General features: G+C 42.6%; 1 protein-coding gene across 1 annotated transcript in view; it reads right to left on the bottom strand.

Moving 5' to 3' along the window:
* Positions 1–13,411, bottom strand: part of bcar1 (BCAR1 scaffold protein, Cas family member) — a 230,884-nt gene extending 217,473 nt beyond the window's left edge. The window contains exon 1 of the mRNA XM_078544216.1: positions 12,829–13,411. Within this exon, the coding sequence (XP_078400342.1) occupies positions 12,829–12,840 (12 nt within the window). The 5' untranslated portion in view covers positions 12,841–13,411. The remainder of the gene's footprint in view (positions 1–12,828) is intronic.
* Positions 13,412–17,245: the final 3,834 nt, after the last annotated feature.

Raw genomic sequence — 17,245 nt, 5'->3', positions numbered from 1 at the left:
ATCTAATGAACATTCTTCATACAACAGCCCAGGTAATGAGTGTCAACTGATTGTTCAATCGTACTAAGTGCTGCAGCAAGTCTAATCTTATCAACTGAGGTTCAGCGGTAGCACTCACACCTCAGATTGTGGATTCAAGCCTTATTTCAGAGGCTTGAGCAGGTAATCAAGGATGACACTCCAGTGCAATATCGAGGGAGTGCTGTACTGTCAGGGTGCTGTCTTTCCAGGTGAGGCATTAAACCAAGGTTGCATCTGTCCTATCAGGCGGATGGCACTGCCTTGAGGAAAAACATGGAAGCTCAGTCTGCTGTCCTGGCCAATATTTATCCCTCATCCAACATCACAACAGATTATCTGGTCATTGTCACATTGCTATTTGTGAAGCATTGATATGTGTAAATTATCTGTCATGTTTCCCTGCATTACATCAGAGTCAACACTTCAAAAAGGACTTAATTGGCTATAAAGCACTTTGGGACATCCAAAGGTTGTGAAAGGTGCTATAGAAATATAAGTCTTTCCTTGTCCTCACCCAATATCCACAGATGGTGGCAGGAGGGTAGGAGATTGTAATCAAGAGATATTACTATTTTCTTTCATAGCCTCAGGGCACTCAGGTTAATTGTAGAGAAATCTAAAACTTCCCTACAACACCATTTAAACCCACACAACATGGTCACAGGCATGTGTAACGCAATAACAGCACAGGTCAAGTGACTCACAGTCTAGCTATAATTGACTCACCAGAAGCCTGTAATCCTTCTTAGCATTGCTGATCATCTCTTCTTAATGGTCTCCTCAATCCTGTCCCACTCATTGAGTGGGTGAGCCAAATGCCAAAGTTCCCAGTCCTGGCACACTCCCAGCTGACTCACTCCATTGCTGGCTTTGTGCATATGGAATGTTTCAGCTCCCTTTTCACTCCCTCAGCTGGGATGGAACAGTCGAGCCTGGCAAGATCTCATTACCCACCATCAATACTGTTCCTTTATCAAACTGCCAGGAAGAAACACATCAGTCAAGTGGGAAAAGATATCCCACAGGAATCAGTGGTAGGGTCTAGTGTGAACATCACAACTACACCCAAAACATCCTTCATTTCACATTCTATGGTGCTTTATTATAAAGCTTTGTGTTATAAACCTTGCATTTGTACAAAATAAATTATAAAAGTCAATAATTGCACAACAAAAGTCTATTATCAAAGACCTTTCCAATGGCTCAGTTAGTTCACCCATCAAGTAACCAATCTGCAAAGTTCAGAAGGGTCACACATTCAATTCCAAGCCTGTGCCAATTTACTTCATTGCAAACTGAATGGCTGTAGAGGCACCTCAGTTGGCCACAGTTCCTTGACATCAGAAAACTCCACCACAACTTCTAATCTTCACACTACCCAGTGATGTCTGCGGGTATCCTGAGTTTGTAATGTCAACATCAGGCTCAACTGGGAGGTCTCCATTGATCATAAAAAGCCAAACAATACCTAGCAGGACTCAATGTGCAATAGCTGCTTGGGAAGATCCTATTGTGTGATCACAATCTAGGGATCTTTACGTCAGCAGAACCTAGGGACCCGCACATTGGCTGTGAATCAACATCCACTGGAGAGTAAATGGGAGAATAGGAAAAAGCTGGCAAGAAAACCACAGAGATCAGCCAATAGAGGATCTAAAGAAGAGTAATATCAAACCGCTGATTTTCTTTTTACTGGGCTGTGGAGGAGAGCGCTGACACTTGGCCCACCTTCTCCAATAATCTCCCCTGAAATTTATTCTGGAAATTGGCAGTGAGGCCATTTTATTACTTCAATAGGTGACTTCGCATGGAGATGGTTTTAATTTTTTATTAGTGCAATATGTGAACCCAAAGCTCCAAAACCAACATAACTAGTACACTACAAAGAATTCAAAACATTACTGTGCCATTGCTTTACATTAACTGGTTAGTGCTTTGCATGCATCACCCCCTCCCCTCCCCTGCAGTTTGCCCCCTGTTCTCCTGAAGATGCTGACTCATGAAGCGATGCGGGCCCACAAGCACTCTCAGCCCTCCAGTATCTTGCCTATCTGGACAGTCAATGTTGGAGTGCTAGACAATAAGCATCAATGCTAGTGACCCCACCTTTAACCTAATCCTGAGGGTGAGCCAATCAAGCTGTGCTGCCAACTGTTTTTTGCTAACTTGGATGTCACATACAGATATGGTAGTGAGCTAACATTCAATATATTTTAAACAAACAATGCACAGTATAGAGGAATACTTTTCAAGTCGTAACACTCCAAGGATTTGAGAGGACAGTGATGAGATGTTCTATACATGTGCATTATCCATCTCACTGGCCACTGACACTCAAACTCCCAGGTAGTAGGAATTAATGAACAGTAACAAGATGAACACTAAAAAGCTCTGACTGTATCAGTCTCACAATAATAAATTCTTAGACTGCAACTAATCAGGTTCCCACATCTACAGAATTGGACAGGAAGAAAAGCACATTTTTCAAATTTGTCAAAATGTCTCCCCCTACTAATCTACACCAGCTTGCAATCTCTCGGGAAAATTTCCGAGGCTGGGTTTGTAGCTGTGGAACCCGTAACGGTGTCTGTTTCATTCCTACATTGGCATCCACTGGGTGGAAGCAAGGAGTATTGATCCATTCAAATGCAAAGTTTAGATTTACTTTTCTCAGAAATAATATTTTGGGATACAGAATATGAATAATTTGAAAACTGATATATGGCTAGTATAACATGTTTGGATGGAACAGGTGACTTTAGACCTATGGTTCTCATAGCTTTCCACCACAGGAGTTTTCCTTGATTTTGGGTTTTGATATTGTAGACTGATTGATAGATTAATTGCTAAGATTAGTCAAAAACTCCATTATTGTTCTATCATGCAATTACCAGGATGGTAGAAGACAAACTACATAAAATTTACAGCACCAAAACAGCCCTTTCACCCACCAGTAAACATGCCAGTGTTTGTGCTTCACATGAGCCTCCTACCACGCTACTTCATCACATCTTGGGCTGGATTATGCACTGAGGGTGGGCTCCCCGCACCCGTGTGTAAATGACGGGTGGGGGTGTGTCCACCTCTGCTTGGTAGGCTCACTCTGCTTTAATTTTTCAAACCTCAGCCCTTTAATTAGCAGGAGGTGGAACTTCTCTGCATCTCGAAGAGAACATCCCACCTCATAGAGCTGCCAGCCAGAGGTCCACAACTCTGCACTAGCAGCAACAGTGGACATTACTGGTATTGCAGGAGGAAGAGCAATCGTGGGTGGCCCGGAACCCAGGTACACCCAGGATCTTGCCGAAGCCAGTTTGGCAGGCCCCAGTGAGGTGGGGTGTGGGGAGCCAAAACAGTGGCAGGAATGAGGCTCTCCAATTGGCACAGGGGGCCTGGGAATGAGGCATCCCGCCCCCACCGCCTTTCAACAGCTTGCAGGGTCAAACCTCAAATGGGCCATTGGTGGGCGGCCCACCCGACATCTCCCCCACCACCCATAAAATTGTAGCAGGGCGGGCAGTGGACATGCCGCTGACAGCACAGCACCCTGATTTACAGGTCGATCTGTCTGCTTTCCTGCCCACATATGGCCTGTAAAATTCAGCTCCTTATCATATTCTTCTAGTCCCTTCTCCGTCACGTAGGTGATTATCTATCATCCCTTTAAATACATGTATGCTATTTGCCTTGGCCACTCATGTGGCAGTGATTTCCATATTCTTCCCACTCTCTCAGTAAAGAAGTTCCTCACGAATTCCATTTAAGATTTATTAATGACCATCTTATATTTATGACCTAGTTTTTGGATTCCCCTACAAGTGGGAACATTTTCTCTACTTCTTCACAATCGAGCCCCTTCATAATTTTATAGACCTCTATCTGAGACCACATCTAAGTCTTCCCTTTTCTGGAGAAAAGTGCCTCAGCCTCAGAACTAAATGGCCCTTGCTCTTTTATTCATGCAACAATTCATATAAAATTTCTTCCAAACCAATTTAATGCGGTAATCTAATAAAACCTGAAGTGCTGAATGAGGTGCTTCCAGGTGTGTATTTTCCTCCATTCAGCCAGTGTGTGTGAAGAAGTAGGTGAGTGTACAGCCACGTTTTCCCACTTCCTCCACACAGCAACTCAATTCATGAAGACAGCAAATGGAAGAGGCTGCAGCCCTTTCATGCAGCATGCAGGAGACAAATTGTAGTTAAAGAGCCACATCTTCCACAGGCAAAGTAAACTGTTCTTTCAAGATACTTTAACACAGAACACATGTTAAATTGCATCTTCAGAAAGCTTTACATTTCTGTTCGCAGGCCCAGCTTCCAATACTTGCCATTGTTCAACAGGCTGCTTGCAGGCAACAGCTAGTGTGCTGATGCCCATCTACTTTTCACTGAAAAACAATCCCGCAGCATTCCCTGGCAAATTGCAGCACATTCTTTCCGACATCAGTTTAAAAAGAAAAGCTCGTTACTATCAGCAATGTCAAATTAAAACTGCTGGGTGCCCCTCCATATGGAATCTCTTAGAACGATACATTGATTCCATTTTCTTTCTTTCCCTGAAGTGTCAATTTTAGTCAGCTGTACTGTCTCTATCAAAACTATCTTTAAATTAGATCAACAAGTAAATAAATAGCCATTGGAAACTAATATGGTCACTCTGCAACCTTTCGAGACTGGCAGTAAGTAGCTAACTTGAATGCAAGATAGAGGTCAAAGGGTCAGAAAACATAATTTGGGCCCAAAGTGTGACATTATTTAACCCCATTCCCAGTCAAACAATAAAAAAACTATTATAACCATACTTTGTAAGTCACTAATAAGCTGTGCCCGAAAACAGTTTGACAATTTGATAAAATGTTTCAGCAATAATCCAGAATTTCTTCCTATTTCATAAAAAGGGACGGGGAAAGAAGTCCAACCAGAAATAACTAATTATTAAATGCATTTATACACTCTAATTGATAGTAATTGAAAGAGATGGCAAATGTATCAATCTTTCTGAAACCCCTACATAAAAAAAAATCTCAGTTCACATTATTTAGCAGTTAACTTAATGATGACACAATGGCAATGGTGACACCTTGTACCACATCATGGAATGATAGAATTTTACACTACAGGATGAGGCCATTTGGCCCATTGTATCTGTGCCATCTTTTTAAAAAGAGCTTTCTAATTATCCCAACAACCTTGTAAATGTCTCCTCTTCAAGTACATATCCAATTCCCTTTCAAAAGTTACCATTGTATCTGCTTCCACCCTCCTTTCAGACAGTACATTCAGGGTCATAACTTGCTATATTAATAATAATTTTTATTTCCCAACCTCAAACACCCCCCCCCCCCTAGCTGGTTATTTTGCTAATTATCTTAAAATTATGTCCTCTAGTTATTGACCCTCCTGTTTCAACTTATCCATGTTATTAAAACTTTTCAGAATTTGAATATTTCTATTAAATTTCACCTCTCTGCTCCAAGGAGAGCAATCCCAGTTTCTGCACATAACCTGAAAGTTCTATTCCCTGGTACCATTCCAATAAATCTGCTCTGCATCCAATTTAAGGCCTTGACATCCTTCCTAAAATGTGATGGCCAGAATTGGATACAATACTCCAGCTGAGGCCTAACCAGAGATTTATAAAGATTTAATGTAGCTCACTCTATTTTGTATTCTTGTTCCCTATTCCTCTATTTATACAGCTATGGATCCAGTGTGCCTTTTTAACAGCCTTATCAGATTGCCTTGCCTCATGTAATAATAGGATTCTCAAAGCTTGACTGCACAGCAGAATCTCCATTGCTGATTTTTTAAAAAGTTTCTAAACACTATGCAAAATCAAAATAGTAATGTTGGAAATATTAAAAATTTGCTTTGAATAGTGAACTTTACTTCAGGGATTCAGACTGCAATCCTTTTAAACAAAACCAAGGAAAATCGATTCCCAGTATGAGGGGAATGGTTGGAGATAGGCACAGGAGAGACAGGCACAGAGAGCTTGCCTGTTTGGTTTACTCTGCTGTAGCTGAACTTCCAGCATCAAAGCAAATGGAAGCAGGAGTCCACAAGTTTGTTTCTTGTTCAGGTATAGCTTTCAACCAAATGCACTGTTCCAGCCCTAAAAATGCAATCAAATTCAATCTGTATCCAATATTAAAATGGGGAATTTGCTGGGCTGAGTTTAGAGTGAGCTGTGTTGCTCACACTCTGCCTGTCAGCCTTGATGTCATCATACCACACTTCAGGGATTTTGACTGCGATCCTTTTAAAGAAAACCAAGGAAAATAAATTCCCAGTGTGAGGGGAATGGTAGGAGACAGACATAGAGAGACGGAGAGAGAGAGACCATTCAAGCTTCGAGAATTTTCAACCTTGAAACAAATATTTATTAATATGTGGGACACTGCATTCAATCTCAGGGCAAGTGACAGAAATGTAGGACAATCTAAACAACCAAGAATGGGTCTTTAACAGCAGCATCTAATCAGTTAACAATTAATGAACAAGTTTCATTGAGCCATTGCTCTGAAGGACTTAGCAGCTGGTATTTTTAGTATGGAGCAGCAAAGCTATTCCCTGATGTGTGCAACAACGTCACAGAGCTTACGTAGACCTGGTGCACCAGAGCATATAGTACTTGACCCAAAAATGTGGGTCACCCTAGTCAAGAGAGCGCTCTACTCAAAGGGCTGCAGATAATTAATCTGAAATACAGCACCTTTCTCTGACACCCAATGCTATCTTTGGGAAACAGGCAGGGAGAGTTGGGGAGTAGCAGGCAACAAGACCCATTTTTGAAAAGGATCTGAGGGTGTATTTTCCCAATTACACCCAGAAACCATAAACATTACATTCTTTGTATTACATTTGTCTTTACTCTAAGGTAAAGAGGACAGAAACAAAATACTCTGGAGGCTGGAAATTGGAAATAAACACTGAAAATACTGGAAACATTCAGCAGATCAGGCCTCATCTCAAGAGAGAGAGGAACAGGTTCACGCTTGAGGTTGATGTCCTTTCATCGGAACTGGAAGAAGTCGGAGATTTGAGGTAATATAAAAAAAAGGAGCTGATCGAATTCCAACTGCTAAAAGCAATCACACCGCACACAGAAACTGTGTATTGTTTTATCACTGTGGCAATCGAGCACAGTATGTGATACAAAACAACTTATGACTCATAAGTAATTGTAAATTGCGGCAGGCTTCGATTGCTAAATAATTACATGGAATACTGCCTTCCATTTTCTAAAGCTGCAAAAGCATGCAGTTTCTTCCTTGAAACTCAGAAAAAACATGAAAATGTTTAAAACTTATCCACAGAAGCAAAAAGAAAGAAACATTTAAAATGCACACGTCAAGGGCTAGAATCCCTCCACAATAAAGTTCTCAGCTTAAGGCAAGAGGTTTAATGAGTCACTAAATACTATAAGGGGTGACTGGTAATGAATAATAAAAGGCTCAATACAGCTGTTGATCAATACCTAATAACAGATTACAAGCCATTCTGCAGTAAACAGTGTGACAGCCTCAGAACTATCGTCTGCTGAGAGGTATTCAGAGTGCCTTGCGCCAATCAGAAATCAAGGCTTTGCCATGAATAAGGGAAAACAGCAAATAGATTGCATTTGAAATGACACAGATGGGAGTAGTGCTTTCACGACCAGAGTGTATTCGTGTTTCTAATCGAGGATTTAACTAAAGGATGTTTCTTCCTTCAATGATTAAAAATCATTTGAATGCACAGCTGTAATGCTGAGCCAATAGCGTAAACATAAGAAAATGCTACCTGTTTTTTCCACAAATGGCTAAACAGGCCTCTTTTGTTACCTACTGTTTTTTTCCACAAGGACACACGGGACTTCAGCAGCAAAACATCTTTAAACTGCTTCTGAGAAGTTTCACACGGATATTTGATTTGTCCAATGCAAACCACTATTTTTGGACACTGCAGGGCTAAGCAGCTTCAAGAGCTATTTTACCCTACTCTGTGCACCTCAAAATACAACAGGCACAGAATAAAGAGGTTGCATACACATGGGACATCAGCAAGCGATTACCCCACCTCCTGATCCTTTTATCCAACACGTAATGTCACAAAGTCAGGAGACTGCAATGAAACACTAAGCCAGCAAGGCACCCAAAGGGTGCTGCAATGCTGATTATCTAAAGCTGTATCAGGTCAAGCAATATGCGCGGGGACAACATGGGAGAGATGGGATATGACAGCTATCCAGAGCTAATAAAGCAGAAAGACAGAAGGCCATCATTTTGAATGGTGATTGGCACAAGCTCCTAAACAAGAGGGCCACAGTCAATCAGCAGCTTATTAAGTCCAAATGATTAGATTTTTGTGCAGTGAAACCGATGGCTACTTCTGGCAATGTTAAGGGGTAAGATCAAGCTGGAAGCTTTGATCTAAACTGCATTTCCTCTCACCTGTACCATGGCCTCATCTTTGACTTTGTGCTTCATGTTTTATTAGTTATCACCAAAGATTTCCTTTGATGAAGCTCTGTAACCACAACAAAGCATACGCATGGCTTTGGCTGAGCTTATCTCACTCAGGGTAAAATCCAATCTAGCCTTTACAAGTTTATATGCTGTGACTAAATGATTCTGTCACATTGAGATATAGAAAGGTTATTGCTGCCGACAATTCAGAAAAGCAGTTTTCCTAAATAATTTCATCCCACTTTCTTCATTTTTAACTCAACTGTTGGCACAGCACAGCAGCTCCTGTATAACACTCGCTGATGTACACAATCTCCATTATGACAGATGTATTACCTTTGTCATCCTCTCAACACTTACGCAGGCGAGTTGATCATTTATTTCATTGCTGCGTTCAAACTGGCTGCCTCATGTCCTACATGAGGACCATGACTACGCTGCAAAAGTACTTCATAAGCTGGAAATCGCTTTGGGACCTCCCGAGGTTGTGAAAGACACTATACAAATGCAGTTCCACAATCAAAAACAAAAATACCTGGAAAAACTCAGGTCTGACAGATTCTGCAGAGAGGGGTACAGTTGACGTTTTGAGTCCGTATGACCCTTCATCAGAACTAAGACATATAGAAATGAGATGAAATATAAGCTGGCAGAAGTGGGTAAGTGGTTATTCTTCATGGGCGGACGAAGAGAATAAGTGTCAGTAACTTACTTTGAAAGCAACAATGCCACAGCACAACCTATACATTCCCTTTCTCTCCTTACTAAAAATTTCTTTTACATGTTTTCTCACGCATGAGGAGGATTGTCGAAATATAATTTGTTAACTTGCACACAAGCTCGGCTAACAGTCCAGTGCAGTTCTGAGGGAGTGTTGCAGTTTTAGAAGGGCCAGTTTTCTGATGAGGAGTTAAACCCCTCTGCCCTCTAAGGTGGTTGTAAAAGGTTCCATTGCACTATTGAAAGAAGAGCACAAATGTTCATCCAGAGTTCTGGCCAACATTTCAATTGACTGGCCGTTATTGCACTGCTGTTTGAGATCTTGCAAATTAACTGTTGCCTTTCCTACATTACAACAGTGACTACATTTCAGAAGCACATCATTGGTTGGTGTTTTGGAACATCCAGATATTGTGAAAGTCACTATATAAATGCAAGGCTTTTCTTTTAAACCCAACATCCTTTCACATCCACTTTGAGGATATTGATTAGGAGCAGGAATGCTGGCTGATTTACTTCCATTACTGCTGCATGGCTGAGATCAGCTAATTCAGTACACGGGTCAAACCTGAAACTAAGAAATCTAAAGTAGGTCCTCCTTGGTCTGTATGATTTAGCTCCACATGAAGCAGTGTCCTCACCAAATGAGCCATTGGGGAGCTCCTATATTACAGATTTTAAAAGTGTTAATTTTTTAACAGGCAAATTAAAAATATCTTTCCAGCAACTAAAATCCTGTTAATGTCTTTTGGAGAAAAGAAGGGACACACACAGAAGTTCAGGGTCTAAAGTTAGTTTGTGCATAGGATTGCAACACAGGATACAGTTCAAAAAAAATCTCACTGCAGTACGGGGCAATACAGTGACAATCCAGTTGTGGCCCAACATTCCCATTTTCTCAAATTTTCACACGTGTCAGTTAACACCCACCACAAGCCATTCAGTTCATTGCTTCTTTTTTGTAGAGCTATCAATTAGTCCGACTCCACCACTCTCTCCCCATTGCTCTCAAATGTTTCCTTTTCAAAAATATCCAATTCACTTGAGAAAGTTACGAATGAATCTGCTTCCAACATCCTTTCAGGCAGTGGTATCAGACCATAGCAACTCGTTGCCTAAAAGATTTCTCCCCATCTCACACCCTGGTTCATTTATCAATCATCTTAAGTTTGCATCCTCTGGTTACCATCCAGTACACTATCAGAAACTTTCCTGTAATACTACAAAACTGGCAAATCCTCACTAGTTCACCAGCATTGAGATGGTTGAACAGTGGTTATAAAACAGTCAGCCCGATATTGGAAAGGAGGGATTATTTGAACTGTGCAGTTCCTATTCAAACCGCACACAATAAACTTTTGCATAATTATTTACAAATCCATATGCATTTTGTTCATCTTCCCCAAAAGCATATCTGTCAACGGTCTAATTTATTTTTCATAAAATCCTAGGGACTTCACAAAATACTACAGAGATCCAACAGTCTCACCAGCTCCAATTTAACTCACGATATTTTTAAAACTCTACTTCCTGTCAGAGTGGGCAAATCACCTCACACCAGCACGTGGGTGATTTGCCAGCCCTCACAATTGCATTCATTCTGCCAAGAGCTTTGGTTGTCACAAATAGTAAGAGAAACAGTGAATTGTCCAGCTCTGCACAGATGCTGAGTCACAGTCAAATCCTGTCAGCAAAACCTCTGTCTTAGCTCAATTCAGCACTCAATGCATTGAAATAGGGTGAACTTCATTCCAGTGAGATGCACCAATCTAAAACCATCAAGTGGAATATCAGGAACCGCCTTCAGGAATCCAATGCTGTTCCTTTTGCAGTGTATAATTATCGTACCATTTAGGTACTGTAATGCTACAACCCTGTTATTCAATGATTACTGGCAGTGCAGGGCTACCACATAGTTCTATGTTAAACTCACTGCAGCTGTGATCTCAAGGCTGTGTCTCACATATTAGAAAAAAGCCTCATTCTGTCCTTGTACTAGCACATCCTGAAGAAGAGTAGCAAAGTTAAATCATCCAAGCGGCCATTTTAATCTATTCACTGCAATTATAACTTGGGCCCAGATCATGTGCTGCAATCCCAATTACTCCATGCACAATCCAAAAATTGGATCTATGTTTCAATCTATTAAGCAACAGGAGAGGAAGTTCATATTGTGCTGGGACAAGTTTCAAGTCAGCTTTTAATTTGTGTGCAGATGTATTTTGAGCCATTGAAGTGTAGGTCAACATGATCTCCACCACCCAGAAGGACGAGGGCAACAGGCGCATGGGAACACCACGACCTGCAAGTTCCCCATCAAGTCATTTACCATCCTGACTTGGAAATACCTCACCATTCCTTCATTGTCGCTGGGTAAAAATGTTGGAACTCCCTGGTTAACAGCACCATGGGTCTAACTTCACCATAAGGGCTACAGCAATTCAGGAGATCAACTCACCACCACCTTCTCAAGGGCAAGTAGGGGTGAGAAATAAATGCTGATCATTCCCGTGACACCCACATCCTCAGACTGAAACAGGTCTCTACCAGTCGGCCTCAAGACGGGTGAGTGGAGTGAAGAAAAATATTAACCTTGGTCTAATTGAATGGCAAAATAAGCTTGCATGCCCGAAAGGCCTATTCCTGTTCTTATTTCAGCTGCTTCTGGACTTGTTCACTTTCCCCCACAGTCTGTATTCTAATGAAACAGGTTCCCGTCACTCACTACAGCTTCCCTTTGGCTTTCTGACACTGGGGGCAGAGGGTTTCTGGGTATATGTTAACGTGGAAAAGCCAAACTGTATACATGGGAAAAGTTTCTGGCTAACGGTTTTTCTTTTCTATTGCTTGTTTGGGGTGCGGGGAGGGGAGGGAGGGGGGTGGGGGGGTGGAAAGAGAGTAGAATTCTGAGGCAAAAAGATGGTAATACTCAGGAGGATGTTACTAAGGAAGATACACCCCACCCTCATAACATCAACAGATCATTTGTATTCGTGCAGTGTGTTTATAAACAAAAGAACAAGATTTGCCAAAAGCACTTTAAATATGAGAAGCAGACATTCCTCCATACGTGACACCAATTCTACACTTCAGGAAATGCTGCATTTATAATATTCCGCAGCCGATACCACGTCAGTTTAAAACATAACGCATTATAATAGACGAACCTAAAGTTGTTTCTTTTACGGTTGCGAATACTCTGCAGAGTGAAATCCACAAGTAAAATAAATCGCTAAGATCCCCAAACCTCCCCCGCAAAAAAAAAATGAGCTAAGTAACAACTGGCAAGATGTTTGCATCTGCTCTATCGGCCTGCAGTGGAGTGGACGTGGTTGACCCTTTGCCCATCGCTCCGAGCGATAACAGGAGGTGGATGGGGCTTGGTTCCACACACAGACACACACCCACACATAGACACATACACACAGGCGGGTGCAATGTACGGACTGGGGAATGCTCGGTGCCTATTCAAACAGCCCGGCACTAACTAACATCACCAGCACTTTAACCCACCAGAGATTTACAAAGGGCAGCGGGTTGCTCCAGTTGAATCCCAGCGAAGCTGAGTTTTATTGCACCGAAAGATATGCAGAGGCAGGAACAGAGCGAGACTTTGCAATTGCAGGCATACTCACCGGTACAGACATCTCCTGATCGCTCTCTGCCTGGTTGCCAGGTGATCTTATATTGTGTTGTGTTGGGTGTCAGTCTCACTCCAGTTTCCTCCCAGTGTTGGGATAACTGCCTGATTTTCCCGAAGATGATCAGCTGGATCCCATATTTCCCTCTTCCGCCAAGGATTGTCACCCTCTGTTCCACTTGCAGTTTTTTTTGGGGGGGAGGGGGGGATGGTTTAGTGGGGTTGGGGTGGGGGTTGGGGTGGGGGTGAAACAACTGCAGATTTGTATTGTCAGCAGCGGCCGCTCAGTGACAGCCGCTCGCAGCCGCTGACATGGACCTGACGCTCAGCCGAACAGAAACTGCGCCCTGGTGAATTTCCACTCGCTTTCCCTCCTCCTGCCTGCTTGCCTGTCTCTCCGGCTTTTCCAATCCTCTGCTGCCTGTAGTCCGGCTCCTGCAGCTGCAAATTCAAACAAAAATAACTTCTGGCAGAACACTCGGGCTCGGATAGACTCCTTATTGCGGTGGATCGAGACCACAGGCACAAGCAGACCTACCACCAGAACCTCCACCACCTCCTCTCCTCCTCCCGCCCTCCTCTCCTCTCAATTGGCTGCAATGACGAAATCGGCAACTTCACCTTAAAGGCACCGCGAACCCGGCAGAGCGCAGGCGCTGGGACAGCGACTCAATCCATTGGGAAGTTTTGTTATTAAAGGGACACCGCTCCCTTCACCAAAGAGGTCCCAAATATCCTGCCCTGCACTGCACATTTTGTTTGGGCTGATAGTGGTCGCTAAATGACATGACAATAACTGGGACGTTTTGTTGTTGGTACAGTCAGCTATTCAAAAGTCGGATAGAGTTTCCGTTCATAGAGTGCAGGTCCAAAGGAGCGAAGTCCAAAGAGTTAAATGTTGGCAACACCTAAAGCTTTAGAGACAGTACACAGTCATTGCTGGAGTTTAATCTTCTAAAAAAAAAACACAGCACAGAGCCAGGACTTTTTTCATTCGTTCATGGGATGTAACTAAGGCAGCATTTATTGCCCATCCCTAACTGCCCTTGTTCAGGGAGCATTTCTAAGAGTCACCCATATTGCTGTGGGTCTCCTACAGGTGCCAGGCTCAACATCTTCCCTCTAGGGTGATAGGAAGGAGTAACAAGCCCAGAGAACCATGGATGACCAGAGATATTCAAGTTACAATGAGAAGGAAAAGAGGGGCTTTTAGCAGGTACAAGGGAAGCAAATCAGTGGGCATTAGTGGAGTACAGAAAGTGCAGGGTGGAGCTTAAGAAAGCAATTAGGAGAGCAAAGAGGGGATATGACAAAGCTCTGGCTGGTACAGGTAGGGAAAATCCCAAGATATTCTATAAGTATATCAATGGGAAGAGGATAACCAGGGAAAGAGTAGGGCCCATAAGGGACCAAGGGGGCAATCTATGGGTGGAGCCAGAGGACATTGCTAGAGTGTTGAATGAATATTTCACATCCGTCTTCACTCAAGAGAATGAGGATGAAGGTATCGAACTCGGGGGAGAGAGACTGAGGTTCTTAAGCAAATTGATGTAGGGAATGACAAGGTATTGGAGGTGTTGGCAGGCTTAAAAGTGGACAAATCTCCAGGTCCGGATGATTTGTGTCCCAGACTGCTGAGGGAGGCAAGGAAGGAGATTGCAGGGGCTCTGGCCCAAATTTTTAATTCTGCTCTGGCCACAGGGAAGGTGCCAGAGGACTGGAGAACAGCTAATGTGCTTCCACTATTTAAGAAGGGTTGTAGGGATAAGCCAGCGAACTACAGACCAGTGAGTCTCACGTCAGTGGTAGGGAAACTATTGGAGAAAATTCTGAAGGAGAGAATCTATCTCCACTTGGAGAGGCAAGGTTTGATCAGGGATAGTCAGCACGGCTTTGTCAGGGGGAGGTCATGCCTAACAAATTTGATTGAATTTTTTGAGGAGGTGACTAGGTATATAGATGAGGGTAGTGCAACTGATGTAGTTTATATGTATATCAGCAAAGCCTTTGACAAGGTCCCACATGGGAGACTTATAAAGAAGGCAAATGCACATGGGATACAGGGTAATTTGATAAGGTGGATTCAAAATTGGCTTAGTTGTAGGAGACAGAAGGTGATGACAGAAGGATGCTTTAGTGACTGGAAGACAATGTCCAGTGGCGTACCATAGGGATCTGTGCTGGGTCCCCTATTATTTGTCATTTATATAAACGACATGGATGACTATGTGGGGGGGTAGGATTAGTAAGTTTGCAGATGACACAAAGTTTGGCCGGGTGGTTAACAGTGAGGTTGAGTGTCTTGGGCTACAGGAAGATATAGACGGGATTGTCAAATGGGCAAATAAATGGCAGATGGAATTTAACCCTGAAAAGTGTGAGGTGATAGACTTTGGAAGGAGTAATTTGACAACGGAGTATTCAATGAGCGGCATGACACCAGGAAGTTCTGAGTAACAAAGGGACCTTGGCATGTTTGTCCATAGATCTCTGAAGGCAGAGGGGCATGTTAGTGGGGTGGTGAAAAAGGCATATGGGACACTTGCCTTTATCAATCGAGGCATAGGTTACAAAAGTAGGGAAGTCATGTTGGAGTTGCATAGAACCTTGGTGAGGCCACTACTGGAGTACTGTGTGCAGTTCTGGTCACCACATTATAGGAAGGATGTGATTGCACTGGATGGGGGGGAGAGGAGATTCACCAGGATGTTGCCTGGGATGAAACATTTAAGTTATGAAGAGAGGTTGGATAGACTTGGGCTGCTTTCGTTGGAGCAGAGAAGGCTGAGGGGCGACCCGATTGAAGTGTACAAGATTATGAGGGGCATGGACAGGGTGGATAGGGAGCAGCTGTTCCCCTTAGTTGAAGGGTCAGTCACAAGGGGACATAAGTTTAAAGTGAGGGGCAGGGGGTTTAGGGGGGATGTGATGAAAAACCTTTTTACCCAGAGGGTGGTGACGGTCTGGAATGCGCTGCCTGGGAGGGCGCTGGAGGCAGGCTGCCTCACATCCTTTAAAAAGTACCTGGATGAGCACTTGGCACATCATAACATTCAAGGCTATGGGCCAAGTGCTGGTAAATGGGATTGGGTAGGTAGGTCAGGTGTTTCTCACATGTCAGTGCAGACTCAATGGGCTGAAGGGCCTGTTCTGCACTCTAATTTGGACTAGGTAAGGACAGCAGATTTCTTTCCCTGAAGGGCATAAATGAAGCAGGTGGGTTTTTATAACAATGGTTTCATGATCATCATTAGATTTTTAATTCCAGATATTTATTGAATTCAAATTCCATCATCTGCTTTGGTGGGATTTGAACCTAGGTCCCTAGAGCATTACCCAGGGTCTCTAGAATACTAGTCCAGCGACAATACCACAACACCATCACACTATTCATTAGGACATTGGCTTCTGAGGTTATCTGAAGAGAGTGGGTCAAATCCCAGCACCTTGTGCTGGACCAATCACTTTAAATGCTATTACTAATAGATCATTAACAGTGTCCCGGAATTCTACTTGGTTTCCTGGTTCAATCATTGGATTATTTTTGGTGCCACACAGCTGACTCTTCTATCCTCAGTGTGTCTGCCAAGGAGAATAGCCAATCATTTATTTTCAAGCTGTGACATGCATTCTTTTTAACTGAAGCATTTTTGAGCAATAAGTCATTTACCCTCATTATTTTATCCTCTGTGGATTTCAATAGGTAATAATTTGAAAATGTTATTCCAAGCTGATTAGTTACAATTTCAGTTAAAAAAAAGTTACTGCCTAGTCCACTAACACCATAATGAAACAGCAAGTTCTACTGAAAGGTCACAGACCTGTAACATTAACTCTATTTCTCTTGCCACAGATGCTGCCTGACCTGCTGAGTTTTTCCAACACTTTCTGGTTTTATTTCAACATGGTCTTGATTACAAGTTCTGACACAGCAGTAGTGAAGGTACAATTCAACTCCCAGACCAGGGAGAGGGGATAAGTTGCTACTCCTGGTTGATACTCAATAATCTCTGTTCAAAGTACCTACATGTGGGTAATTGATAAGAAGGGGATTGGCCTTGTCTGTGATGACCTCCATCAACACTCACCGTTCCTGCTCACACACAAGAACTAACACTCAGTGTCAATGTTCACATGTAGAAAATGTTACATGGATAAGATAGAGGAGTGCCAAGATTCCCCCTGCACACTGAGCCCCACAACCCATATATAAAAGATTACACTATAACACACTGATTTCAAGGAATACTTTATTGATGGCACCACTTTTGACACCAACTAAAATAGCTTAAAAAATTAAATTAAATCAGTCTTTTACTTTAATTACCAGTCATTAAGTACAGGCATTTGAAGAGTTTGGATGCTTCAATATTGCAATGAATATTCTAATGATCGTTCTTTTGTTAAAACAG

The sequence above is a fragment of the Cetorhinus maximus genome, chromosome 6, assembly GCF_964194155.1.
Source record: "Cetorhinus maximus chromosome 6, sCetMax3.hap1.1, whole genome shotgun sequence".
Lineage (NCBI taxonomy): Eukaryota > Metazoa > Chordata > Chondrichthyes > Lamniformes > Cetorhinidae > Cetorhinus > Cetorhinus maximus.
Note: the sequence above shows the minus strand (reverse complement) of the source record. Positions and strands in the feature narration are given on the sequence as shown.